At 48.9% G+C, this 27,985-nt stretch overlaps 2 protein-coding genes across 4 annotated transcripts in view; one reads left to right on the top strand and one right to left on the bottom strand.

Annotated features, from left to right (window-relative positions):
• PC (pyruvate carboxylase) overlaps positions 1–27,985 on the top strand; it is a 367,605-nt gene that overhangs the window by 297,136 nt on the left and 42,484 nt on the right. The window lies entirely within an intron of this gene.
• Positions 73–18,602, bottom strand: LRFN4 (leucine rich repeat and fibronectin type III domain containing 4). Its single transcript, XM_054992450.1, has 3 exons — positions 18,543–18,602; positions 10,605–12,000; positions 73–1,521 (listed from the first exon to the last, which is right to left on the bottom strand). Exons 2-3 carry the CDS (start codon positions 11,978–11,980, stop codon positions 822–824), a joined length of 2,076 nt encoding a protein of 691 aa, XP_054848425.1. The 5' UTR covers positions 11,981–12,000; positions 18,543–18,602; the 3' UTR covers positions 73–821.

Below are 27,985 nucleotides of genomic sequence, written 5' to 3'. Positions count from 1 at the left end.
CACTCAGCAGCAGCAGAATAAATTATACAAAAATCAAGAAATATATGCAAATGTGCACGGTTTATGCAGACAGTGGAATTCCAGCTTTCCTTGGTACAGAATTTGGGTTACCCTGATGTAGAATTCTGAGCCCCCCACCGCCCAGCCCCATTTTTAGTACAGATTATACACAACTCTGCCCACAGTACTTGCTTTTCCCGTTCCCATCTGTAGTAACATTGACAATTTGGGGTTATTTTATTAGTATTCTTTTCTCTCTTTTTTTGGCAAATGATTTTAAAAAGACACACCCCTTTCTGTCCACAACAAACAATTTCAGTGTTCATAACTTCGCTGTTTGGCTTCCTGTAGGCACATCCCTGCTCCCCACTCCAAAGGACCACTGGCACGGGCAAAAATGCTGAGAAACAGGGCAGCCCCTTGCCTCGGAGGCTGAGCCGAACAAAGTACATTCCTGATCTTCCGGTCAGAGCAGCTCTCCTTCCGTCACCCTTAAGCGTGCTTTCGCTCCCCAGGAGAATGTCCAGCACCCAGCCCGGCCTCTGTAGGCTTCATCGTGATTGGCACAGGTGCTTCCATGAAGCACCCTTGCTGCACCTACAGGCACAGTTGCTAGCCCGGATGGGGCTCTGTTGTACATCCAGTGCATCCTGTTGGAAGTCCCCTAGCTCTGCTGTATCTATTAGAGGACTCTCCTCTCGCCCCCTCTCCAACACCTTTGCTCATCCGTGGCTGATCCAGGTGTTAGCTGCAGTCCGACGTGCCCTCCTAGCTGTGTGGGGTGGAACACTCATTCCCACTTCCCCCCTCCAGGCTGTGGGCTATACCACGCTTTCTTCAAGTTCGTCTGCATTTAAGAAGGGCCCAAGCCTTTTGGCATCTCCCTCGGGGGCCGCCGCACATTGCACAAGCATCCCGTGCACAGACTGGCTGCGTTTGGTCCACATGAAGCTGAGGCGCTTGGCGTAGCTGTAACAAGCATTGGCCGAGATGTCGCCCATGTCCAGGGAGCTGCTGCGCTTTGTCTTGGCGGGGACAGGTGACCTCCAGGCCACTCCCCCCATCCCGTCCCCCGTCCTGTGCTCAGGCCCTTCTGACCGAGCAGCCTTGACTCGCACACGCCGGTGCTTGGGGCCCCGTTCCTTGGGGGGTGTCCGCTGGGGCAGCAGGCCATTTGGGTGCCCACCATTGGTCTGTGAGTAGACATTGGTGACCTTGGGCAGGCTACCATGGGCGCTACTACAGACCTTATACTTCACCATCATGACCACCGTGAAAACCAGCAAGGTGACCACAATGATACCACCCACAATCACCGTCAGTGTCCCGCCCAGGAAGTGGGCATGTAGTGAGTGGCAATCTGGGTAGGCCTCCCCTGTGGAAAACTGAGTGCAACCCAGCAAGTGTGTGGCTGCCAGGGACGTGGCCGTGTCATCAAAGATGGCCAAGACGCACAGGTCATAATCCGCACTGGGCACGAGGTGCTTCAGAACAAAATGGCGGCTGCTGGCGGGGATGATTCTGCCGGGAAAGAAAGATGGAATCAGTCGATACCTCTGTACCAACCAACCACACATTGCCACCCCTTCTTCCTTTTGAATTTGCATTTACTCTCTTCCCTCTGACAGGAGCAAATTCCCCCTCCACACCGTAACAAATTAAAACTTTCTCCTATAATCATGCATACATAGACACCAGCTCTCTTCTCTACATGACTGGGGAAGTTGTTTCTGAGATTTTGGGTGCCCAGATTGCCTCTATGTTTGAGCTGTCCTTGGGTAGGAAAACTTTGATATCTTTTGACAAAGCTTTCGAGAATCACAGTTCTCTTCGTCAGATGCGTCACACGTCTGACGAAGAGAACTGTGATTCTCAAAAGCTTATGCTACAGTAAAGTTGGTTAGTCTTAAAGGTGCTACTGGACTCTTCAATTCTGCTACTACTGACTAACAAGGCTAACTCCTCTGGATTTTTGACAAAGGATGTAGGAACTGTTTGGTTCCTCTGTTGGTGTTAAGCAAGCAAACCTTAACGTCCCACACCATACAAGCACGCATCTCCCGCAACACCAAATGTGATCATGTTCTGTATTCATTGACTCTGAACTTCTGAAGCTGTTTATCCTCCACCCTCCACTGGCTTCATATCCAAGACGTCCCTTTTGGTAGATGAGATACTAGAGAAATACAATTGCCCCTACATGTGTTATCAACAATACAAAATACACTTCAGCAGCTGCAGGGTGTGTGACATGCCAGCCTATATTCTGCATAGGACCTTAGTGTTTATGCGTGTGTGTTTACGTGGAAGTGCATGCTGCGTATACAGCAGGCATCCACCACCATCTCCTTCTCAGAGATTTCATGTTCAAAGTGTCAGTTTTCAATCTTTGGCAACCTGGAGGTCTCTATTTTCATATAATGTTTTTTGTAGGCCCGCATGCCCTCCCCATCTCTGGTACCTGCCATGTGCCAGCCAGCTCCCTGCATGTGCCCCGTGGAGACCTCTGGTATCCTCAAAACAGTACACATCAGCTTTGCTTTAAAAACAAGCATATATAAATGTTTGACTTGTCTGAACATGACCTACGAGGTCAGATCTGACAGGGTAGCTGATTCCAGAGGGCTGCAACTCTAAAAGCCCTGACTCGAGTCCTAATCAATTTCACCCCTGGATTGAAAGAGACTGAAGAAAGCAAGAAATAATTTAATTTCTAGCCAAAGGCCAGCTGAACAGAGGTGAAAGTAGGAAAATACAAGCATCAAACAAAATCTGAACTTTGGGTATTTAATTGAATACAGCCAGTGGCTATTATTGTCTGTGGCGAAATCCTTTGCTTTAGAAAATAGGATGAAAACCAGTTTCACTTTATGCTTGAAGTAACTGTGTTGACCGTGTTAGGACTGTACCTCTTTGGGGCTACTCAATCAATTAGAATTTCTAGCACTGAGCAATTGGATCCCAGCAGCCAATCAGCACATTTTCTGCAGCTACTTGACTGCAGTCATTAACAGCAAGATGATTTCCCACTTTTTGAAAGGGGGGAACATGCTTCTGCCGGCTTCCCTGGCGGTCAAGAGTCCCTGCCCCATTCCTAGAAAACTGAGCGGGCTCCTTTTCCACATTAGCCAGATGGGCATGAGAGGATCTCACTCTGTCTTGGCAAAGGACTTACGGGCTACCTGGAATACCCTTGTGGTCCCCAGATCACAAATCGAGAAACACAATCCTTCAGGGAGGGAGCTTAAGGAGAAAAAACAGGCAAAATAGTAGGGGTGCCATTCCCCCGCCTGGGGCGGGGATCCCCTGCTCCCACCCTTCCCCCCCGCACCCACTTACTTGGCTGTCAGGGGGCGTGCTCCCTGGGGCGCAATCCCTGGGTGACGCGGCACATTCCCAGGCAGCGCCACACACTCCCACACCCACCGCGGCCCAAGTTGTGCCCCACAGTGGGCCACTCAACCTCCCAGGGAGCGCCCTTTGACCCATGGGCCGCCCTTTGGCCCGTGTGATGATGTCACTTTCCAGAAGTGACATCATCATGCAAGCCAGGAGCTCGTGCACATTATGCACGTGCGCAAAGAAACAACCCAAGGAACCAAGAAAAGTACATGCCAAGCTCCCTATCTCCCGGTGGAGGACTCAAGGGATCTGGTAACCCTACAAAATAGGGATAGCAATTTAGGCAGGTGCTGGGATAAAAAAAATAGGGACTCTCCCAGGTCAGTAGCAGCAGCTGAAGTCCAGCAATGCAGGATAACTACTGACCTCAGGAGTGGAGAACATCTGCCTGGGCCTGTAGCCTCTAGTCTGGCCCTGGTGGAGTTTAAGCTGTCCTGGGGAAGCACTGTGAGAGCGGCATGGGAAAGGCCTTACATGGTCTCAAGAGGTGTAAGGATGTTTTAGGTTAGCACCTACAGTTGCCATCCTCCAGGCTAGCAGGGCTTAGAGACCCTCCAGAATTACAGCTGATCTCCAGATGACAGAGATCAGTTCCCCTGGAGAAAATGGCTGCTTTGGAAGGTAGACTCCATGGCATTGCACCCAGCTGACACCACTCCCTTCCCCAAGCCCCACCCTCTCCAGGCTCCACCCCCCAAAATTTCCAGGGATTTCCTAACCCACAGTTGGCATCCTGACCTCATTGGGGTGCACGACAAGAGGATGATAACACTGACCTCATCTCTCCCCTCCATGTGTGTGCATGCACATATACCCTCCTCCGAAATGCACTGTAGCAGTTCTAGGCTGTGAGTCTCAGAGGGAAGGGTCCAGCTGTCAGGGCTCCAAGGCCCAGCTGCTGTCCCAACTGCTGCCAAAATCCAGGGAAAGAAGGGCGCAGGAGAGATTGCAGGAGGGACTTTGGGAAGAGAGCACAAAGCTGTTCCTCCGCTGAGAAAGGAACCCATGAGAGATACTGACTATTCAGGTTCTGGCTTGTTGCAAGTCTGTGCGTTATCCTCGTTGTTTTATCTTTTTGCACCTCGGTTTCTGTATCTAGGAGAGTGTTCAGTGGAGAATGTGCAGGCAGCCCGCTTCCAAGTGGATAGAGGGTATTAATCCGAATACTACTTCTGCTGAGACGTTGGCCAGAGCTGGTATCCGGCCCTGCCAATCCCCGATGCTGGCTCTGTTGCAGCCCCCAACAGGACACACCCCATCGTCTAGGATACTTAGCAGCAGCATGCTTGGGAAGCAGAACAAGAGGGGGTCTCCTTAGGGAGATTTGGAGTTGTCTCGCTAATGGTTCAGCCCCAATTTATATTTTTATTCCAAGGAGTCGTTCACTCCTGTATCTTTACATTAATTGAAACTCTACTGGCCTCTTGTACACTGGACAAAGACAGAAATGCCTCTGAGTCTGTGCAGAGTGTCTTTGTCTCACTACTGAATGAGTGCATCCAGTCTCTCAGTACACCTAAGGCAGGATTCTCTTTAAATTACACTGCCTGTTGTCAACTTCCTATTATGGACTGAGTGCCTGCTCAGAAGGTGGAAGAAATTCTGTTTTGTGCCTGCTGGGCTCCCGTTCAGCACTGGGAGAAAAGATGGGAGGGACTGAGGAAAAGGGAATTGGGACATGGGGAAGCGAAAATTACTCATAAAAAGGAAATGAACACAACATATACATTAAATAAAGAGTTTAGATGGTTTAAAGGGGAATTAGGCAAATTCGTGGGGGGAATGTACAACCCTCCATGTTCAAGGGCAGCATACATCTAAATACTAGGAACAAACAATGGAGGAGGTCTGAACAATATTTACATGAATAATAATAATAACATTCAATTTATATACCGCCCTTCCGGACAACTTAACACCCACTCAGGGCAGTTTACAAAGTATGTTATTATTATCCCCACAACAAGCACCCTGTAGAGGTGGGAGGGGCTGAGAGAGCTCTGAGAGAGCTGTGACTGACCCAAGGTCACCCAGCTGGCTTCAAGTGGAAGAGTGGGGAATCAAACCCAGTTCTCCAGATTAGAGTCTTGCGCTCTTAACCACTACACCAAACTGGCTCTCACCAAACACAAGAAGATGCCTTATAGCGAGTCCAGCCATTGCTGTATCCAGGTCGGTATTGCCTAACCTGACTGGCAGCTACTCTCTAAGGTCTCTGGTGAAGGTTTTTCACCTGGCCACCTTCCTGATGCTTTTCACTCAAAAGGCCAGAGACTGGACCTGGGACCTTCTGCAAGCAAAACTGGCTCTGCCTCTGGGACCAAGGCTTCAGCCCTGTTGCCTTGCTTTTGGACTTCCAGAAACATCTCTTTGGCCACTGGGGCTAGACAGATACTTGCCTTGCAGCTGCACATCTCCCCTTAGTAGAGCAGCTACAATCCGGGGCAAGTTTTGTTCCACCACAGGCAGGGCCGGTGCGCCCATTGAGGCAGGTCCAGCCCCCACCTTGAGCACTGAGGCGCCAAAAGGGGGTGCCCGGGGCGGGGGGCGCATGCTGCGGAGGGATGGGAAGCCGCTTGTGCACCACCCCAGCCGCCTGCCATGCCTGGCCCACATCTGCTGCAGCCTGCCAGCCCTCCCGTCCTGCTCTGCCGTCGCCACCAACACACGCCCCTGGCTGGGTGCAGCAGCCGTGGGCCAGGCAAAGCAGGCGTCCAGGGCAGCGTGCAGAACCTCCCCAGCTACCCGCCGTGCCCGACTGGGAGCGCGGGCAGCCTCCGCACGCCGTCCTAGCCACCCGCCGGCCAATGGGTCCAGCTTGCTACGTGATGACATCACATGCAGTGACATCATCATGCAGTCTGGGGCTCACGCACATAGGGACAGCCTTGGGCGCCAGAAACCCTGGCGCCGCCCCTGACCACAGGGCACCTGTGTGTAAGGGAAGGGGAGATTCTATTCCAGGTGGTTGTGAATGCGGGACCAGGGGAAGTGGTCACTCTGGAATAATTGAGGGATATTCCAGTCAGTGAATAGAATAAAGTGATGTACCTTCTTGGAACTGTACTGTTTCATACTACTGGTGGTGGGTTCTTCTGTGTGTAGGGGGAGCCTCTCTGCATGTAGAAAGTTCACATCAGGGAGGGTGGTTAAGCCTAACCTTCTCCCTGCAGCAGAATGAGTGTGGTGTAATGTTTAAAGTACTGGATTAAGACTGGTAATACCTGGCTTCAAATTCTCAGTTGGATTTGAAAGCCAGCTAGGTGACCTTGAGCCTGTTGATTATTTTCAGTCTGATCTACCTTGCAGGGTTCCTGTAAAAATGCAACAGAGCAGGAAAGAACCATGTACGCTGCTCACAGAAAAGTAGAATACAAACATTAATGTGGAGATAAATAAGGCTGGTTGATTTTAAATCAAGGAAGTGTCCAACATTTCAATCACCAAGAAAAAGGGTTGACTTTTAAATCAGTGATTGAAATCGCATTCCCCATTTTGAAAATGCATCCGTTTCCTTGACCCTACTACTTGCATAAAATGGTGACTGCAGAGTGCTAATTCCAGAGGAGTCGCCGTGTTAAGTCTCTCGCCGCAAAAATAAGCAGGAGTCTTGTGGCTCTTTAAAGATTAGCTGCCCTTTTATTCTAGCATAAACTTGTGGTATAGCCTGTTTTATCTAGTCCACCAACGCTTATGCTAGAATTTGAAAACGTCGTTTGCCTTTAAGAGTTTATTTTCTGTCTCCACACCCTAATACGGTACAGGCCATGGCTCAGTGGAAGAGAGCGTGCTTGATAGCAGGTCTCAGGTTCTATGCCTGACATCTCGTGTTAAAAGTGCTCAGGTCGCCCGTCTTGGAAAAGACAAAGACCTCTCTCTGCTCACATAGACAATGAGGGCTTATGTCAACCTTGATACATGGCAGTGGCACGATTCCTGAAAAAGCATGCTTGTTATGACCCAAATCTATAATGGAATAAAGCCTTTATGGAGCCTAGGAGCATAATCCCAAACCTTCTGGTCATGGAAGTCTGCATATTCTGCAGGATTGGAGAGACAGATTTCTGGTTTTGCTATCAAAGAGTACGTACAAGGATGCAAAACTAGGGGTTGCATCCAAAATATGACTGGATGGTGGTGGTGGAGCATGTCCTTAAGTCATAGCTGACTTATGGCAACCCCTGGTGGAGTTGGTGGTTTGCCATTGCCTGCCTCTGCAACCCTGGTCTTCGTTGGAGGTCTCCCATCCAATTACTAACCAAGGCTGATCCTGCTTAGCTTCTGAGATCTGACAAGATCAGGCTCACCTGGGCTATCCAGTTCAGGGTAGATGACTGGATATTGCACTATTATTGTGCTCTAGCAATCATTCACAGTTGGATTCTTCTATATGGACAAGACAGTTGCAAATGATTGCTACAGGATGCCAAGAGCACGCTATCCAACAACATGCCAATGCAATCTAAAGCTGCGAGACTCTACATACTTAACCAGAAATAAGCCCCATTGAACAAAAAGTCATGTTCTCTGTAAGGAAACATGCATTGGCCAGGGTTTGGAAATGTCTGGAAAGATCCACAATGAAGGCAAACTTGCACCTGCTCAGGAAATGGAAAGTAATTTCCACGTTGTCTGGCTGATTGGGCTATTAAAGTCCATAGTTTGGGACTTAGTTTGCAGAGCTAGGATAGTTGAAGGTCATAAAACAAGGCAGTATTATCCATACAGTCTTGCTGGCAAGGGACCGAATAGTCTGTCCTGAATCCCAAGCACCTTGCTAGTATCTGTGTCCAGCAGGAAGCTTAAGATAATGAACACAATACATGATTTGTGCCATCTATTGTGCTTAGTCTCGGAAGTCAGACATTTTATCCTATCCTATCGGGTTTCCCTCTTTGCAGATAAAAGCAAACTTACTCAGTGCGTTTGATTGAGGGTTATGATTCAGTTTTAAGAAATCATAAGGGTAGATTAAATCCAGATTTCTTTTTAAAATCAAGGTGTTTTTTAAAAGAGAAACTAAACTACAATTAACTTTTTAAAAACCACCTATTTCTATCCAACCTGTTTGCCTGACATGCAGGGAGATGTGAGCATTATCCCATAGGGAAGCATCAAAATAAGCAGCTGCCCTTCCCTTATACCGGGGCGTTTTAGAAGATGGAAACTATCAGACCCTTCTGAATATAGATACTGGCTTTTGCAAGTATATAGTAGTAGTAGTAGTAGTAGTAGTAGTAAAATTAATAACATACAGATTTCCATGGAGAGGAATATTTATATGTCCCTTATAGTGCAACAATTGGTGTTCCAAGCACTTCATGTGCACAAGCATGTACCCAACCACCTATGCATGGAAGGCACATAGATTTTCCTGTGTTCCTCTCTGTTCCTACAGTCCCTTCTCACTCTTGGAATTAGGGTTGCCAGCCTCCAGGTAGTGGCTGCAGATGTCCTGGAATTACAACTAGTCTCCAGGCCACGGAGATCAGTTCACCTGGAGAAAATGGCTACTTTGGGGGGTGGACTCTATGGAGTTATGCCATGCCAAGGTCCTTTCCCTCTCTAAAACCCACTTTCTCCAGGTTTCACCCCCCAGATCTCCAGGAATTTCCCAACTTGGAGCTGGCAACCCAACTTGGAATGAATGGAAGTGCAAGACCCATACAGGGGAATAGCTGCATGGGTTGTGGGGAGGGATATGAAAACACAAGAGGAAGAAATTGCCTCCTCCCCTCAACACAGCTGTGTTTGTGGAAGAGGAAAGAGCAGCAACTTCATCCCCTTCACTCCAGACCCTCCCCTCCCCAACCTTTTTAGCTGTTCCTTCATGCAGGTCCCATAACTCTAGAAGCAACCTTTCTGGAGGTCAGAAGGGGCTGCAGGAGCAGTAGTCAGAGGGTGCAAGAAAACTCCACCTTCTGTGGTTGTATGTAGGCCATGTGCTTGTGGCCATCATAACAGCAACTCTTGGGTAGGCCGGTATTATTATTATTTGTATTGCATGGGGGTGGGGGGGGAGCTGTGTCTTGTAGTGATGAGTTTGCCTTAGGCCACCTACTGACTCCATTATAGAAGTGAGATTCGAACTTTGGACCTTCTTATATGGAGCCCAGTCTTATGGCTGTAGTGACTTTGGCATACAGGAACACCTATCTTCCAGCCATCAGGTGGGTAGCTGACCCACCTGCCATGCACCTAAGCCAGACAATTGGCAGACTGCAAACAGAGCCATTTGGGGCCAGAATATATTCTGTGCTGCCAGCAGCCACCCAGCTCATTCCTTCTCTCCAGACTCCAATTTTTGGCTCTGCATTTACAGTGCTTCTTGAGCGGCATCCTTGCCCCAAATTCTCTGCTTCCTTAACCATGAAAGGGTGGCTTGCACAAAAAAATACTGTCAGGAGTAGGGGGTGGGGTGAACTCATGGCCGAGGTGCTAGAGTGAATCAAATCAGTTGAGTTTGGAAATCACGCAACCTCTTGGGTAGTTTTTTTTTTTAATCAGGTAGTAATTAGAGCCTGGAGGACTCTTCCAGATTCATACCTGGAGACTGGTTGGTATATGAAATGGGATAGGGAAAGATCTGTGTATATACTCTATGCATTAAAAACAAAAAAGAAGACAATGGGAATTCTGAATGAAGAAATCTTAATTCTGTAAATGAAGCTGATCTGCATACACCTGTCTTGCATAATTGTACTTCCTGCTGAGAAGAGCGACATTCAAAGCACACCCAAACACACACATACACACCATGAAAATTCAGCTTAGCTAGTGCCCCCTCTCCTGGAAACTTGAGATTTTCCTGTTCATTGCTTTCCAGTTCAGTCTTTGCAGCCTCAAAGAACTCGAACCTTGGTTTGACAAAGAGGGCTTGAAGGGCAAGGCATTTTGACTCTCTTCATTGAATAACTCTTACCCCTGGCAAAGGGCTCTTGCATCCCTTCCTTCCTAAGTGCAGCCAGTAGAACTTAGGTTGGAGTCTCCCCTTAACACAATTCTGTTGTTCATACGGGGTTAAAGAGCAAGTAGCTGGGGCGCATCCTAAGGGGAGGCCTCTGCCAGAGCATCATTTCTTTGTTCCCACTGGGGAGAAGAGGGTTAAAGAGCCCTTGGCCCATCTCTCAGAGCAAGCCACTCAGGTGCATAATGAGAGGGGGCCAGATGCAGAAGCGACCCACCCCCGGGGAACTCTTTACCTGTAAATGAGAGTTTCATCCACCGTGCTGTTGTATTGGATCTGATACATCCATGCGTAGGCTGACTTGTCGGCCCCCCAGCGCACCAGTGCGGAGGTGGCTGTCACGTCGGATACTTCCACTTTCCTCTCAGAACCCCCCTCGGTGGCGTTGGCCGATGTCTTGGCCGATGTGGCAATGTCAGAGGACCCCGGGTCCTGTTGCAGCACAGTGATGCTGCCATTCCCCCGATGGGGTAAAGGAATGATTTTGAGATCCACGACAGCCGTGGACTCCCCTGCAGCATTGATGGCAATGCAAGTATAGGCCCCGTCATCCCGAATAGTAGTCACCAGGATGTCTAGTGTGCCGTTGCGGAACGACACAGTCCGGGAAGAATTGGAGATGATCTTGTCATCAGGGGAGACCCAGTGGATGACTGGTTCAGGGTCTCCGATGGCCCGACACCTCAGGGTGGCTCTTTGGCCTTCCAAGATCCAGAGCTTGTGGGTGTGGCGGGTAATGAGTGGGGGCTCGCAGGTGAACTCGTCCTCAGGCACGGACCAAAAATATCGGCCGGCTACCTGCGGAGGAGAGGCACAGGTCTCCATGTCGTCCTCCCGGGCCAAACGCCGCAGCCACAACAGCTCGCAATTGCAGTGCAAGGGATTCCCACCAAAACTTAGCACAAGGGTGGAGGTGTATGGAGTCGGACTGACAACCCCGATTTGCGAGCGGGCAAAGACCGGGTCGGGGGGCAGCGTGTAAAGACGATTAGAGGTCATATCCAACCGGGAGAGTTTGTACAGCTCAGCAAAGGTACCTTCCATGATGAAGTCGATAAGGTTGTGGTCCAAGTTGAGCGTGTGTAGGAAGAGCATCCCTTGTATCCCTTCCCAGGGGACAGTGTGCAGGTTGTTATAGGACAAATCCAGGTCCTCTATGGTCAACAAGAAGTCATCAAAGGCAGCCACCGAGATGTCCACCAGCTGGTTGTTGTTAAGGATGAGGTGCTGAAGGTTCAGCATTCCTCTCAAGGCCTCTTCGCCGATTTCAGTCAACCGGTTGCCATCCAGGTGGAGCGAGCGGAGACTTTCCAGGTCCCCAAAGGCAAAGGGGCGGATGGTGTCAATAGTGTTCCGAGACAGGGTCAGATCCACCAGGCCCGACATGTTCAGAAAGTCTGGCGACTCCACCACCCGGATGAAGTTGTCAGCCAGACGCAGCTCCACTGTCCGGCGGTCAATGTTGGGGGGAATGAAGAGCAAACCCTTGTTGGCGCAGAGTGTGCTGAGTGACTCAGAGAGGTTTTGGCACACACAGTGGAAGGGGCAGGCCTCGATCTGAGCGAGCGTGCTCCCCACCATTAGCAGCTGGACCAGCAGCAGCCTTTCCATGGTAGACGGCTTTTCAGGCCCTGGAAAAGTCAGAAAGGAAATACAACTTGCAGTTAATGCAACACTAGACTTGGGAGCCAACAGTTAAAAGCATAAACAGGACTGTGTGTCAAAAAGAGAATGCCAAATCAAACAAAAAAGTGTTCACACACTGGTGGAAGAGAATGTTAGAAGGGGAAAAGACAAATCTCCTTGCGGAGGGAATGCCACTGTCCTGGTGCCACCACCGAGAAGGCCTTTTATTGGGTCGCCCCGTGTCTAGTCTCACGTGACAGGGGCACCTGAAGCAAGGCCTCCAAAGATGGCTTTAATGGTGAGGTAGGTTTATAGGGTAATAGGAGGTCCCCTGGCCCATCATAATGGCAGGCAGTTTGCTAGTATGTAATAGTGGTGGGTCACTTCAAGTTTGCTCCTGTTAAGCCTCCGAATTGATTCTGAACCCTGAAGAAATTACACAGAGCACATAACTTTGCCAGTTTTTCTCAATAGCCTATTCTGTCAACCTACAACACAGAGATAATCATGCCAGTCTACCATACAGGGCTGTTGTAACGGTTACTAAAAACGTACGTGAAGCATCATGAACCCTTAAAATGAGGCGTATAGATTATTAAATCGGCAATCCAGGCTGAAGTGAGTGGAGACAGCCGAGCAAAACCCCATAGAATGGCCGGTAATCTTCCAGGAAGGATTAGTTTATTTCAGGGCTCACCAGGCTTAGCCTGATAGCCTGAGTTCTGTGGACTAACAACAAAGAGGTGCCTCTGAGTTTGTCTAGTGTGTCCTTTCCCCGCCACTGACCATCACAGTTGGTTAGTTTGATGTGGGAGAACAGATTCTAGGACAGAAGGTATGTGTTTCCATAGCAGGTTCTCCTAAAAATTAAATACTGAATCCTTCGTTGCAGTATAATGAACTTGCCCTTTTCTTCTCTCAAGCAACTTCCTTTTTATTTCTGCACTCAAGTCTGTCTACTGGTGGAAGATACTGCTTTAACATGCAGCTAGTCCTTTGGGGTCTCACTGCTTATAGTATGGAAACTAATAGGTAATACTTTGCAATGCCCATTAAAGCGATCTGGTCTTTGGGGGGGGGGGTCTCTCCACGTATGGTATAGAGAAAAACTTTGAAAGGCTATTGCAGCTAACTAGTCTTTGGGGGGGGGGGGTTCCTCCTGGTTATGATATGGAAACTAGCTGGTAATACTTGACCAGACCCACTGAAACTATCTAGGCTGTGGAGGTATCCCTGCTTACAGTGTGGAAACCGGCAGGTAATACTTTTTGAAACCACTTGGCTTTTGGTTCCAGTGTGATTGCTGTAAGGGTAATGGTGTGATTGCTGATGGGTTATACTTTACAGAGGAGAGGGATGAATAGAGGGAACATCTATTGATGTGTACCGGACTGATTATCCTTCTAGGGCGCAGGTGGCAGTGGGGCTGAGCATGGAGAAAGGTCCTGCTCTGAAGCAGTTTGGGAATAATTGCGAAGGGGATTAAAGGTCTGCGTTGTCTCGGTGACCAGATGCTTAAAGGTGGCTGTGCTATTTATACCAAAAAGAGAGAGAGAGAGAGAGAGAGAGAGAGAGAGAGAGAGAGAGAGAGAGAGAGAAAGCATTTGCTTGCTGAGTGCAGCCTCCCCACCCCAGTGCAGCCTCTCTATCACTCATCCGTCCCTCCCGTTTTATCTCTTGATGGCTGATGTTTCAAGCGATAGCCAGAGATAAGTAAAAAGCAGCCTTGAGGCAAGTCAAATAGCAATCAAGGAAGTCTCTGAGCAGGTGAAGAGTTCCCTCCCCCCATACTCCAGTGCTTTAACAAACAGACAGAAATTCAGCAGGTATAGGGACGAGAGGAGAAATGAGCTCTAATTTACCAGTCCCATTTGCTCAATCCTACGCATGTCCTCGGTGTTCAACAACACCTCCCCCCCTTGGCTGTGGACTTCATAGACAGCCTTAGCTGGGTCACCATTCTCAAATGCAATGGGATAAATGCAAATTCTCAAATGCAGAGGGATAAAAATACCAGCTTACTTTACAAGGCCGAGGTACAAATTACCAAGATAATGTATATGACACGCTTTGAACCTTTGAAATGGGCTATATAAATGGTCAAGTATTAATTTTATTGTTGTAATGGGCAACTTGCCAGGATGGGGAAAAAAATACTGTTGGTAAAAAGAACTTCTTGGCAGGGAGTCAGATTACTCGATTGGGTTTCTTTGATCTCTCTTCTCTGCCCCATCCAGGGGAAGGGGGTTCAAGATAGCTTTGTTAGCCTGGCTGCCCTGTGCCTGGTCCTTTTGTTTCAAGGCTGCATTTCCCACCCACCACACAAGGCTTTGCCTTAAAGAGGCTCAAGATCTGGGATGGCCCCAACTGTGCCAGGAACGGAAGCCAAGGAGGGGATACCTGAGTGGGGCTTAGATTACCCGAGTGACGCACCGCTAGCCATTAACTTGTGAGCTCCAAGGGCAGAGCGCCAGCTCCTTTCCCCATGCTGGCAAGCCCCAAAGGAATGCTGGCGAGAAACCTCTCTTATTTCTGCGCTCTGGCACTGCGAGCGGGAGGGAATCGCCCCTGCCCATGCAGGAATCTTAAAAGGCAGCAGAAAAGCAGAGGGGTCTGCTAGGAATCTGCAGTAAAACCCATTAAAGGATTCTGGTGGGTTAATTGTTTATACCGCATTTCTCAAGAGAGGCAGTATGATACAGGAACAGAGTGTCAGGCTTGGATTGGTAAGGTCTGTGTTCAAATCCCTGCTCATCAGTGAAACATTCAGGGTGACCTTGGGCCAGTTGCTCTCTCTCATCCTCCTTTATATTGCAGAGCTGTTGAGCACCCTGTGTTCCTGAGCAGAGCTGAACAACCATATATTTATTTATTTCCCTCTCTGTCCCTTACATTGTCTTCCTTACTGTCTCCCCCCGTACATGCATCTTTTACCTGTCCAGTTCTATTTACAACAGCATATGCACTGCTGGTTTGAGTCAAATATTTTTAATAAACAATCAAATGTATTCAATAAGTTCTTTACAGTCCTGACTGCGACAATTCTGAAGGTATCAGTCTTCCCCCCCCGCCCCCGCCCCATCCATTTTGCAGATAGGTAACTCAAGCCAAGAGATAAATGACATTTGCTGAAGGCCGTGTCTTCAAGAGGAGTTAAAGACATGCCAGTTTAACCTCTGCACCAACTTGCTCCTTGGCATTGTTTTCGTTGGAAGTGGCCAACCTGTGTCTGGGTTGTACCACTAGACTATAAAATCCATAGGACTGAATGTTCCTCCTCCAAAAAACAAGATATCTTTGCACATAGGCAGCTAGCATATCAAGGAGAAATGGTCTCCCTGACATGCTAGCTTTCTGTATTTTTAAAACCAGAGGACCATTCTGTAACACACACACACAAACGTCCTTTGCAGTCTGAAGCAGCACAGTCCAGGTGCAGGATGATCCCCTAGCCAGAGAGAAAAAGGCCCTGAATTCTGTGGCATCATGGGAACACGGGTCTGTCTCGTATTCTGAAGTTTAGTGGGTGGAAGATTACAAAACCTGCCTCCCTGGAATTTGTCCCCAGCTGAATGACAGAGAAGAGGAAAGAAGACAGCCAATGTGGTGTAGCATAGTGGTTAAGAATGTTGGACTAGGATCTGGGAAATATGGACTCAGATCCCACCCCCTCCCATGATATTCACTATCTGATCTTGGGCCTGTCACTCATTCTCAGCCTAACCTACCCCACAGGGTTGTTGTGAGCATAAAATGGGGATGTGAGAATTTTGTACTCCACTCTGAGGTCAAAGGTGTGTGTGGGGGGGGCGGAGGGATGACACATTCTAGCAAGCTCCTGCGGAAGGGATCACAATTAGGGCATGGCATCTCCCTGTACCAGCCTCCGTTGGCACCCAGGTCCTTTGAGCAACACAGAGCTCCATGTTGCCATCCTCTTTGCCAATGAAAATGTCATCCTACCTCCAAATCTTACATGCTCACAATAAAAGAGATCCCCAGGGCCCCCTTTTATTTCCAGGCTTTGCCTGGTGTGGTTCTCCCAGATGGGGGAACTATGCGTTCAGCATCTGGCCTTCCTGCTCTCACAGGCTGCAAAGAAAAAGTGAGAGAGGCTGTTCTGGTGCTTGACCTGCCAGTGCACTCGTAAGTGTCTGTTCTTGTGAGCATTTGCATTTGATGTGTGCCTGTTGTGTGCATAAAGGAAGATGCATTTGTCTATCTAATGTGCACGCTAGCAAATGTGTACGTTTGGTCTGGCTCTCTGTGCTTGTCGGTCTGTCCTCAGCCACCCAGCTTCACATCTGTAGGACTTGGAATTTCTCCTCCCAGAATGTGCATGCTAATATATGTCCCTTTATACTGGCTGGGCAGAGACCCATGTACAACTTGCTGCCTCACATGCAGAAGGTCCCAGGTTCAGCCCACCACTTTTCTAATTGAAAGGATCTCCAGCGTACATGAAGCTGCCTTGCCTAAGCCAGACCCCTGGTCTCTCCAAGTCAGTCTTGTCTGTAGTAGCAGCTTTCCAGGGACTCAGGTGAAGGTCCTTCGCATCACCTGGTTCCTGATCTTTTAACTGGAGAAGCTGAGGATCGAACCTGGGACCTTCTGTGCCAAAACAAGTGCTCTATCTCTGAGCACCAAACCCTCCTCCACCTCATCCCTTGGAGAGCTGCTCTCAATATTGGTCTAGATGGACTAGTGGTCCCGCTCAGTGTAAAGGAGCTATGCGTGTTACTGAGTGGGGCCCACAGCTCAGTGGTAGTGCAAATGCTTGCATGCACAGAGGCCTAAGTTTAATCCCAGGCATCACTAGTAAAAAGGATCTTGGAGAGATCTCTGTTTGGGAACTTTGGCAATAGTGGGCTGACTGGAACGGACTCATATGCTACTGGACAGAGGGTCCACAGAGAGCTTTGCATGCCAAGGGTTCTGGGTTCACTGCCCAACTTATAAGGATCGAACTGGCATCAATTGGGAAAGGCTTCTCTGCACCCACACCCTTGTGGGGCTGCTGCCAGGCAGGCTGCCCTGGGCTCCACAGCTCCGTGGTCTGGTTCTGGAGAAAGCAGGTTCCTCGGTGTGCATGTTTTCCCCCAGCTGTGAAGATGGGAATAGAATCTAGGCAGGAAACAGAGGGCAGGAGCGGCTCAAGGAGAACGGAGGGCTCTCTGAGTGCTGAGTAATTCATAAACTTCCTTGGAAGCAATTGGTGAAGGGGGAGGGAGGAGCACGGAGGTGGTGGAAAGGCCCTTTCAGTCCGGGGCTGGGAGGCCCAGGACTCTCACCCCGCCCCCCCCCCCCACTGAAGGAAAGGAGGTCTATTTCAGAAACCTTTCCAAGGAGCTAGGACTCTTGGCCTTTGTTCCCAGCTGAGGGGAGCAAAGTGGACAGCAAAGCAAACACAGTTTGTGGTGTCAGAGGGATCGGGAACTGAGAGGCATCGAGATTAATTGGAGCAACATTGGAGGGGGTTTCCACTAGGCCTTCCGGCTTCTCAGCTCTGGAGGGGAATGTGGTCTGGTGGTTAAAGAGACGGGGTGACCACAGAGGCGCCGTGGGATTTGGGGAAGAGAGTTGGGATCAAATAGGAAGAGCAGGGGGGATGAGGCTATGAGCTACTAGAACTTCTGGGTCCAGCAGGTAGCTGGACCCCAACCAGTAAAGCTCAGAAGCCTAAATGGGGATCCAAAGCCACATCTAGAGAGTTGCTTACCAAAGCTCCCCCTCTGCAGTGTGTCGCTCTCCAGAGTCTATACTATTTTTTTCTCACCCATCTCCTGACACCCCCAGCCCTCTTTCCCCTCCGGGCGCTCCCTTCTCCATTCCAAGCTGAAGCGCCTGGCGCTGTGGGGCACGGCGAGGCCCCCTGGCGGTGGAAACATTGGCAGCTGTTCTCTGCGCTGCTGCAGGCAAAAGGTTGCAGTTGGGGCGGGGGGGGGGGTGCATTAGTGGTGCCAGGCATTAAACCAGCTTGAGGCGGGGTGGGGGGAGAAGGGGGGATGGCTGGGGACGTGACTGCGATCCAGGTGGGAGGAATAATTTGCACTTGCCTGATTTCTCCCCCTACCCTTCCCCACAACAAGAATCTGCTTCCAGTCCCTAAAGGGGACCCCTAGAGGATTTGAAGCAAAGCTCGAAGAGGGAATGACAAAGGTCAGAGGAGGAGAAGGGAGGAGAGAAAGAGCCCCCCCACACACACACACACCACCACCGTCTCCTTCAAATGCAACTTTCCTTGCTGTGCTTTACTCGGGATTGAGGGTTGGATAAGCAAGGGGGGGTGCGACGACGCTGTCCCATCCTGAAACCCATCCTGGATTTTTAGCACATGCAGAGAGAGCTGAAGGGGGGCGCTTTCTTCTCACCCCCCTGCTCCCCATCTTGCATTTGCTGCTTGCTTGCTTATGACCCCCGGACACCCCCTTCTGCAGCACATTAGTCCTCCCCGAAAGCCCCCCCCCGTTGTGCAATCCAACTTCCCCCCCCTTCGACCACTTCCTCCTCCCCACCGACCCCCCCCCCCCATCGGCGGCTTCTTTACCTTCCGCTCAGTCTCTCAGGGCCACCGACAGCAGCCGCCGCCGCCGTCCTCCATCGCCCCTCCGCCCAGCCCAGCGCCTCCGTGCCGCTTGCTCAGGCTCGCCTCGGCGGCTCTTGGCCCCGGGGCCGCCGCCGCCTGCCCGCTGGGCCCGCCTCGCTCTCCGGCTCCTCCGGACGCCATGGAGGGGGGCGCCCGGCTGCCTCCTCGCCCCGCTCCCGGCACTGGCGACGCGAGGGAAAGTTGCTCGTGGCTGGAGGGGGCATCAGCTCCGCGGGCAGCGGCGCGTCCTTTCGCTTAACCCCCCTCCTCTCCAAAAAAAAAAGGCAAAGGACGCGGGCTCGGGAAAGGCTGCGGCGCAGAAGCGGGGAGGGCAGCTGTTGCCCCCCTGCTCAGGGCACCATCCGCCGGGCCCCTCTCTCTAGCCCTGCTCCGACAGATCCTCCGCTGGCGGAGACGCGCCCGCGTTGCCCCTCCGAGCTCCCGGGTTCCGATCCATAGGGGCTTCGTCCTCCGCCTCTCGGGAACTCCGCTTCCAGGTCTTTGGAAGGCGGGGGACGATCTGCAGCCCAGCCCCTCCGACTACGGAGTCCCGAGTGAGCCCCCGGCCCCCTTCACCCTTCGGGGCTTCTGGGATCCATCTCATGTAGGTGTGGCCCTCTGGGGAGTCCTAGGGCTTTGCTTTTCTGCGCTGCCGAGTTCGAGGTCCTCCTACAGCCAGTTCCTGGTTATTGCCTTGCTGCAGCCTGGTCCGATCTCTGCTGTTTTTCTGGATTCCTCTGGATCGCCAGCTATGGAGGCATGCAGTCATCTAGTCCCCCCGCCCCAGTCCCGTTGTGTTCCTGGCTTCTTGGCTCTCCAAGCCTAGTCCCCCCATTCCCTGAAAGCAGGCGAGGGTTTTGTTTCCCCCTCCCAGATCCCTGCTTCGTCTGCTCGGGGCCATGCCCGGGTTCTAGGCTGTCTGGAGACGGGGGCTGTCAAGCGTCCTCTCCGCTGCTGGAGTCCTGGGGCGGCGAGACCGTCGGGGGCTGGGCTGCGTGCACACCGCAGGGGCGTTGGGGCCGGGATTTCTGCCCCCTTCCTCCGGGCCCGGGAGCTTCTCCGCCTGGCCTCTCCTGGGGTTGAATTCGCGCGGAGAGCCCCTCGGCGCGCTCCTCTCCTCCCCCGAAGCCCCCGATCCGGTTTCCTCCCGCAGCTCCCCGCCCTTCTCTTCCTCCCGGACGCCTGGGTCCCGCCGAAGCTCTTTGTCTCCGTCCGCCTTTCCGCAGCCTCAGGAAGGTGGGGCTGGCTGGGGCTTCAGCAGCCGTCGCAATCCCTCCAGCCCGGCTCCCTCCCGAACCTCTGCCCTTTCTCTGGGCCGGGGCTGCCTGGCCGGCCGGAGCAGGCAGCTGCCGGGCTTGGCTCCTCCTCTTCCAGCGGCCCGGCCTCCGCGTCCCCCAGCGCCTCCTTCCCAGGCTCGAACTGGGGCTGGTGCGCAGCGGAGCTGTCCCGGGGCTTCTCTGCAGCTTCCCCGTCTGGGATCCGCGGGGTGCCCAAGGACCCGATTTTGCGGCTGTCCTTCCTCGCTCTCCCCTTGGGGGGAGATCGAGGCTCCGACGAGCCCCCGAGGCTGCCTTAGGAAAGCAGACTCTCCCGTCCCGTTTAGCTCTTCTTTGTGTGCGGTCACTGTGCTTTACATGGGATGTGGGCGGATTTCCGATGTGTTGCTAAACATCTCCTCGCCTTTCTTTGCAGTCCTTGTTTGTTTCTGTATCGTTTTCTGCCTCCCTCCCCCCCCCCCCCCAGCAAGTATAACTCATCAGAAACTGCACTAATGGATGGGAAGGGAGCAAAGAGCAGCTGGTACCAAGTTGGTCCTCATCCCGTTGTCCTGGGAGACGGTTGCTAGGAGACAGAGTCGCCTTAGTGGGGCTGGGGATATTAGTGGAGGATGAGGATGGTCCATACCGGATAAAAGGAAGGGCCAGTTTGGGCACCAAAGGGAGGAATCCTGGCGACTGATCCCTGCAGAATAATATCGGAGGTGGGGGTGAGGGGAGAGGTGAAAAATATTGAAAGCTAACCTAAGAGCCTAAGATGACAAATATTTGTATATTTCATTTTTTAAAAAACAAAGAAGCTTGATAGCATAGAGGGAAAATACATATAAACAAACATGATCCTCATTATCTGTCATCAAAGCCTTAGAAAAATTATTTTAGTGTCCATTTCTGAGTAAAGGCATTTGTTACCCTGCATGCTTCCTCAAAATGTAAGTTAATTTAGGCAAAAGGGCAATTGGCCAAATCTTTTTGAAGCTATATGAAATGAAAGTTGCGTCCCATTTTTTCCCAGTAAGAAGCAATCTAAAATTTTCCTGCTGTGTGTTCGCTACTAATTCAATACGCTGTCACACCCAACCACTTTAAAATAACTTAATACAATGTTTGCTTCAAAAGGAATTATGGATCCAGTTATATCACTGATGAGCTTAAAGAATTCTTGTTTTGCTGTATACAAAAATGTTTTAATTGCAAAATATATTACAAAACATATTGAGGACTACTGCAGTAGTGGCTAAGAGAGAGAGCTACAAATTGTGAAGCCCTGTGTTCAAATCTTATTTCTGCTATGAACTCCCTAGGTTGCTGTAGGCAAGGCAACCTAGTCTTTCATTTGCAATGCAGGGATCATTATACTGGCCTACCTTACAGGAGTGTTTTAAAGATCACGATATGTATGTATGTATGATTGTATTTACTTCCTTCCCTTATACCCCACTTTTCTCTTCAGTGGGGACCCAAAATAGAATAAAATAATTTTCCATTCTCCATTTTATCCTCAAAATAACTCTGTGAAGTAAGTAGGTCAGCCTGAGAGTATGTGACTGACCCACCCACCAAGCTTCCATGGCAGAGTGGGGGGTCCAAATCTGAGTCTCCCAGATCCACTACACAACATTGTCTCTCATATGTGTATGCAACTCTTTTTATATTCCTAACATAGTATAAGTATTATAGGGCTGATTATCATTTTAAATTTTCTATTAGGAGAGAATGAAATACTAAAATAGCATGTTGTAGTAGTATGATAGTTATTGCGGTAGAACGGACCTCAGAAATAGGCATTATAAGATAATGACATTAAAAAGAGCATGAAAAAGTCACCCTCTTATGATGTATAACTTTACCTCCCAAGCACCACTGAATCGCCCTATCTACCAGGATCCCCAAAGAGGGTAGATTTAAAAAATGCAGATCCTCCTGGCCTGGCAAAGTATGCTTGTGAGCCAAGCAGGGTCAGTAGAACCAGGGGTCATAAGTAAATGCCAGTTAGTTCCAAGAGTTCTGGGATCAGATCCTAAGATCCAAGCGTTCTGCCAGACAGCTTGCTGGGTCACACGCACACAGCCTAACCCACATCATAGGGTTGTTGTGAGGATAAAATAAGGTGCCCAATGTGGTGTCCATGGGTGCCATGGCTCCCACCTACACCTTTCTTGGTACATGCCAGGTGCTTTCAGAAAGTGGCTGGGGCCAGGTGGGGCTTTTGCCCAGCAAGGCTTCTGATTGGCTGATTTTTTAAAACAATGTGTGGGCCGCAACTGGCACCATAGCGCAAGGATCTTCACCATGTGACTGAAGGTAAGCTGTGGCAACCATTTTGTGGCTGCCTCCATCTCCTGTGGCAACTATTTGGCCACACCCACCATGCGATGTCAAAATTCCAAAAGTGCCCGCAGGCTCAAAAAAGTTGGGGACCCCTGATTTAGAATATTTCTGTGCTGCTTCTTCAGAGACCTGTACTCTGTTTTGAGCTCCTTGGAGGAAGAGTCAAGATAAAAAAGTACTAGATAGATAGAAAACATCAGGCTAAAGGAGGGAAGAAGGGAGAATCCGACAGTATGTAAAACAAGCAAAGGGGCAAGACAGTACTATTGGACAGACTCAGTGTACATAGGGAGTCCACGAGGCACTGGTCCCTATCCTTACAAAATCAGTTTTTTTCCTTTCAAGAATGCCATTAAAATGTTGTGTGGATTGCTTCCTTTGTCATTCCCCCTATCTAGCTGCCTCCCCAGGGTCTCTAAAAAGTCCAGTTTCTTGTGAGTGCACTTTGTCATTAGGGCACATCCATGCCCATGTCAGCGCATGAATGCTGAGTGCCACACGGCACACAGCTTGCCATTTCACACAGCTGCAGCTGCTGAATTATATTTTGAGCTGTTGATAACAGATTGTAGGTCTCTCTCTCTCTCTCTCTCTCTTTCTCTTATGCATTAAAACAAACAGCCTCTTGGCTTTTAAATCTGTAGAGGCCAGGCCATTGCAAAGTAAACAAAGGCAACATAGATAGCTGATGGATTCTAGCGGTGTAATGATTGGAGGGGAGCCCCTTGGTATGAGAACTGGGGTACTACGTTGGTACCCCTCTAATGCTGGAAGGATGGAATGGAAAGTTCTGTTACAGAAGTGGGATTAGAATCCCTGTATAAAATACTGGGGGGAACCACCCTCCCCGCATCTTTTGTGGCCATCCCTTTAACTACAATTTTATAAGGCTGGTGTGGGGGGAGCAAAATCTAGCCGTGATCAAGTCTGTCTTTGTCCCTTCTCCTCCTACGTGAGCACTGGTTTTGAATCACCCAGCAAAGAAGAGCAGGAGACAAGTGAGGCTACTAGTCCTTATCTCAGCAGCTGCTGAGCAGATTTTTTTTTTTTTAACACGGAGAAAGAGTCAGGGCGGATAGGCTCAATATGGAGAGGGATTTGTTGAGTATTGGGGACAAGGAGGGGGGATTTGAGTTATAAGGAGCTTATTGTGTGTGTGATGATACAACAAGCCCCCTTTGCATGCTTGTGTGTGCTCACCCTCCCCTCCATCATCAGGGTGGGATTGGGAAAGAGCAAGATTCTAGGACTCCTGGGTTCTGATTATCCTCAGAATACCAGAATGTGGGCATTCCATCTCCTGGGTCCTAGCTTCACCTCTGCCGAATGATCAGGCTGGCTTTCAAGATGCCTGGGCTGTGTTCCCAGTTCTGGTGTGAAATCTAGTAGTTAGGGCAGATTAACTGAAATCTAGGACTCTGTGTATGTCGAGAAGGGAGGGGGGGTGTGTGTGTGCCAGATGCTCTCCACACTACAAGCAGAGAAGAAAGGTAGGGCTGGAAGTTTTCAACTGGTAGGTTAATCTAGATGTGTCCTTGGTTAGTAATTTGGCAGGGGGGCCGTTTTAGTTGGGAAGGGAAGGTTGCAGTTGGGAAGGGCTGCCTGCAGAGAGCACATTTAATTGGATGGAGACTGTTTTTGTTCTGCCGTGTTACTGTCATAAGAAAACAATATAGACAGCTTTGCATTGTCAGTAACTAGATTCCACTTCTGGCATATGCTGATGGATCACGTCCAGTTGTCGCTCCACCCAACTAATATCAATAATTTTGACGGATTGGTTTTCTTAAGTAATGTGCTTTCTGTTGCTTTGCAGTTCATGAACCTTAATTTGTTTTTGAGAATCTTTTTCTTTTCTTTTATGGCATTATTGATCTGATTTTTTTTGTCCCATTCTATTGTTAAGTGTTTCTGAAAAATATTTCTTGCAAATTAGTGCTTAAGTATTTTTTTTAGTGGTGAGTAAAAGAAATATGATTGTTGGGGGGAGAGTGTTTGCAATTATTCAAATGTATTTAATCTTAATTGTTACTGATGATCAGTTGTTAAAGGCATAGAATAATCTTGTGATTTTTAAAAAATTCAATTAAGAGATTAAACTTGGAGCTTCAGCAGCACAGTAGGTAAGAGACTAAGATGTGATTTGAAAAGCCACCAGTTCAAATCTTGCTGCTGCCACAAACTCACTAATGATTACTGGCTTACCATACAGCAATGTATGAATAGGATTAAAAGATACTGTGTGAACTGCTTTGAAACACTGGAAGTGCTGTACAAATGCTGATAATAAGTATAATAACAATAGTTATACACACACACACACACAATAACAACAGCTATTTCGCATGTGTGTTTTGTGTATAAAACAATAGTAGTTATAATATGAGGCAGGAAACAAAGCTGTAAAGAAATAAGCCTATTTTATTTTTAGAGAATGCATACTGCAGGCATTTTCTTAGAGCAAGCATCCACATGCATGTTCTTGAAGAGAGGGGAATGCCACTTCGGGGCTCTCTGGGGCTGACGCTAATCATCTGCAGTTTTTTTTATCCATTAAAAATAATTCAGAATTTTTAAAAACCTTCATTTGGATTAATGTCTTTTTTAAAAAGCCAATCAGAAATGTTTTTAACTGACTAATCAAACCCGATTAATCAGCTAAATGCCTTAGTCTTAATTAGCAATTGACTAATCAGTTAAAAGCCAGATGATGAATCAAGTGGAAATTCCTCCCTTGGCTTAAGGCCTGTAGAGAAAATTCTATTGATTAGAGAGGAGAAGAAGGGGGAAGAAGAGAAAATCTTGCATATTTCTTAGTCCTTGGAGTAACAAGGCATGCAAATGGCAAGGGAGCACAGGGCATTCTTTCCAAGTGAGCTAGACCAATCAACCTTACAGACACGTGGGAAGTGATACCTCCCTTTCTCAGGGATCTGCTCAAATAGGGAATATGCGTCTGCCCCCTTCTGGAGAAACTTGTGCATGTTGTGGAGTACATTCTCAGAGAAAGTGTGAAACCTATGTTTTACAGAAAAGTGTTGTTGTTTTTAATATATGATGTGATGGAGTGCACTTTTTAAAAGTTTAGGAGTGCTGTACAAACTGAAGGACTGTGAAGAGTTAATTCTTCACAGAAACAGAAAGCCTTAAGTGACAGCCTACTCCATGGAATCTGGAATCTGAGTAGCATGAGTTGAAAAGATGAAGACTTCTGAACTGGATGATGGGGAGAGGGGAGTCTGATTTCAGCCCTAGCTGAGAGGAGTTGAATACTGACAGTTTTGAGATTCAGCCCTGACTGAGAGCAGTTTAACACAGACAGGGAAAACAGGGGGGGAAATTGCAAGGAAGTTTGGGAAGTTGATGCAGACTTGCATTCGGACCAAAGGAAGGGGATAGATCTTCTAGTGAGAGGATAATTTCCCTAACCATTCAAACAGAGAGTTGTCTCTGAAGAATGAAGAGATCCCTGGTCTGGTGTGGTTAAATACTGCCTTTGGAGATCTTAAGGGTCAGTTAAAAACTCAAGACTAGTGTTTCAAGAGAAGGGGCTTGGGGACTGGAAAGAGGGTACCAGCCTTCTGGAAACCAAAAAGAGTAAGAGAATACTCAAAGAAAGTGTACTAGAGTGTTTGGGAAAACACTAGAACAAAAACCTCTCCACATAAAGATTTAAGTCACTGTGAAGCGCTTAAGAAACTCTCATGCGTTTGAAACATGAGAATTAAAGTCTGTGCCTGTACTGATTTTACTTCAGAGTTATCTATACTGAGTTACCTCAGAAATTTTCAACCTCTGATTTCACCTGAGCTTTCCCTTCTATGTTAAAGAAAATGTTTTGTTATTTTTGAATTTAAAGATGCCTCTAATTCCATTTAAGTTAAGTCAAACAAGGTGGGGGTGTCATACATGGTCTTGGATATTCACCAACATTGTCTGCAGGTATAAATTACATGCTCCACAGAATGCTGTCCACATGTATAGAGGCAGTCCTTTCCTTTCGACAGAATATGCGTATCTGTCCTCCAACCTCACACTCCCCCAGTTAGATTGTGTGAGCATTTGCCCACTCAGCCGCTGATGCTAATTTTCCCTGACAAAAATTAAATTGCAGAGAATTGAACAGATAAAAGGTGGGTTTGGGATAATTGTATGCACCAAACAAGCTACAGCATCAGCAGTGCAAAGACAAAACTGCCAGATTATCCTGGCGTCCCTAATTATACACATTTAAATGTATGCGAGTGTGTGTGTTTACCTCTTTGAATTAGCATAAACAGCTAAAGTTTACTGAAGGGTGGTTATTTTGCCTACACACACATCCCAATCATCTACGTAGAAGTATAGCTTTCTATGTTTCCATTTAGTTGGCTCCATCTTTTAACGCTATGAATCTCTGATATTTTTAAAGAAAATTATACCTTACTGCTCGGCCTAGTTAGGACTCTTGTTGATTTGTAACAGGAGGGAGTTTTTCTCTCTCCAAATGGCCTTTCCAGGGTTTGTGAAGCAGAGTCGACTCCAGAGAGTGTGCAAGCTGGGCATTTGCTTATTCCGAGACAGTCAGCCGAGATGAGAGACAGCACCACCTCTCTTTCAAATGCCCACATGAGCACTCTACCACATTTCATGCCCTACTCAGTGCATATTCAAATTTCTTCTCTCAGAGCTTCCTTGGATGACCAAATTTTACCAAAAGAGTCCTGCTGCCTCTTCCAGTGTTCCTGGAATTTGCCCTTTGCATGGAAAAGCCAGAGTGGTCAGAGACAATACCAGGCTTATGTGGAAGAGTGGGAATCAGATTTTACAACAAATTTATTATTATTTTTAAAAGCCCTGGGGGGGGGGCAGAATCTGGGCAGGAGTAAGAAGGTTTTAACTAGGGATCCCATTCTTCCACTTACCTGGCTGGCGGGGGAGGAAGGCACGGGAACAGGCCTTCTGGGCATGCTCCTGGGAGGTGCAACGATGTCGCTGACATCATCACACTGCCCCAGGAGCACTCCCGCTCTTTGCCGTGGGCCGATTTGGGCCCCAAATGGGCTAAATTGGACCCTTTTGAGGCACAAATCAGCCTGTTGTGAAGCGGGCGCACACCACTGCGCTTACGCGGTGATGTCACTGGAAGTGACGTCACCCCACAGCCATGGGGCCATGAACACTGTGTGCGCGAATAAGAAATAAAGAACAAAATATGAGCCATGTCTCCCCCCCGCTCCCACTGGGAGGGTAAGGGGACCTGGCAAGCCTAGTTTCAACACATGAAGCTACTTATACTGAGTCAGACCGTCGGTCTGTTGAGTTTGGTATTGTCTGCTCTGACTGGCTGCAGCTCTGCCGGGTCTTTTACACCACCTGTTTCCTCATCCTTTTAACTGGGTTCAAACCTCAAATCTTCTGTATGCAAAACAAGTGCTCCCCTACCATCCCACCCCAGAGTGTGAACCTTTTGCTTTCCCCTCAGTTGCTGTTTGCCCTAGTAGAGGAAAAGTTGGATATAATATGGACCAAGCTATAAGTGACGAATGACACAGGTTGGACACTTGTCAGCTTCCCTCAAGTTTTGATGGGAAATGTAGGCGTCCTGGTCTTGCAGTTTGGCTCTCCAACTGCTGTCCAATGGACTTTTCAACTGTCACTTGTCCAATATTCCGCCAAGCTGCCTACATTTCCCATCGAAACTTGAGAGAAGCTGACAAGTGTCCAACCTATGTCATTTGTCACTTGTAGTTTGGCCCTATGTTGCCCCATCCTCCGTTCATGGGACTAATGGCTGCTGGGGAATGCATTTCTGTT

Source organism: Eublepharis macularius, chromosome 1, assembly GCF_028583425.1.
Source record: "Eublepharis macularius isolate TG4126 chromosome 1, MPM_Emac_v1.0, whole genome shotgun sequence".
Taxonomy (NCBI): Eukaryota; Metazoa; Chordata; class Lepidosauria; order Squamata; family Eublepharidae; genus Eublepharis; species Eublepharis macularius.
Note: the sequence above shows the minus strand (reverse complement) of the source record. Positions and strands in the feature narration are given on the sequence as shown.

Bases quoted from the DNA above. Each gene is read 5' to 3' on its own strand.
- LRFN4 (XM_054992450.1), bottom strand. From the start codon at position 11,980: ATGGAAAGGCTGCTGCTGGTCCAGCTGCTAATGGTGGGGAGCACGCTC. The intron at 1,522-10,604 runs GTAAAGAGTTCC...CTTTCCCGGCAG, and splicing joins GATGAAACTCTCATTTACAG to AATCATCCCCGCCAGCAGCC.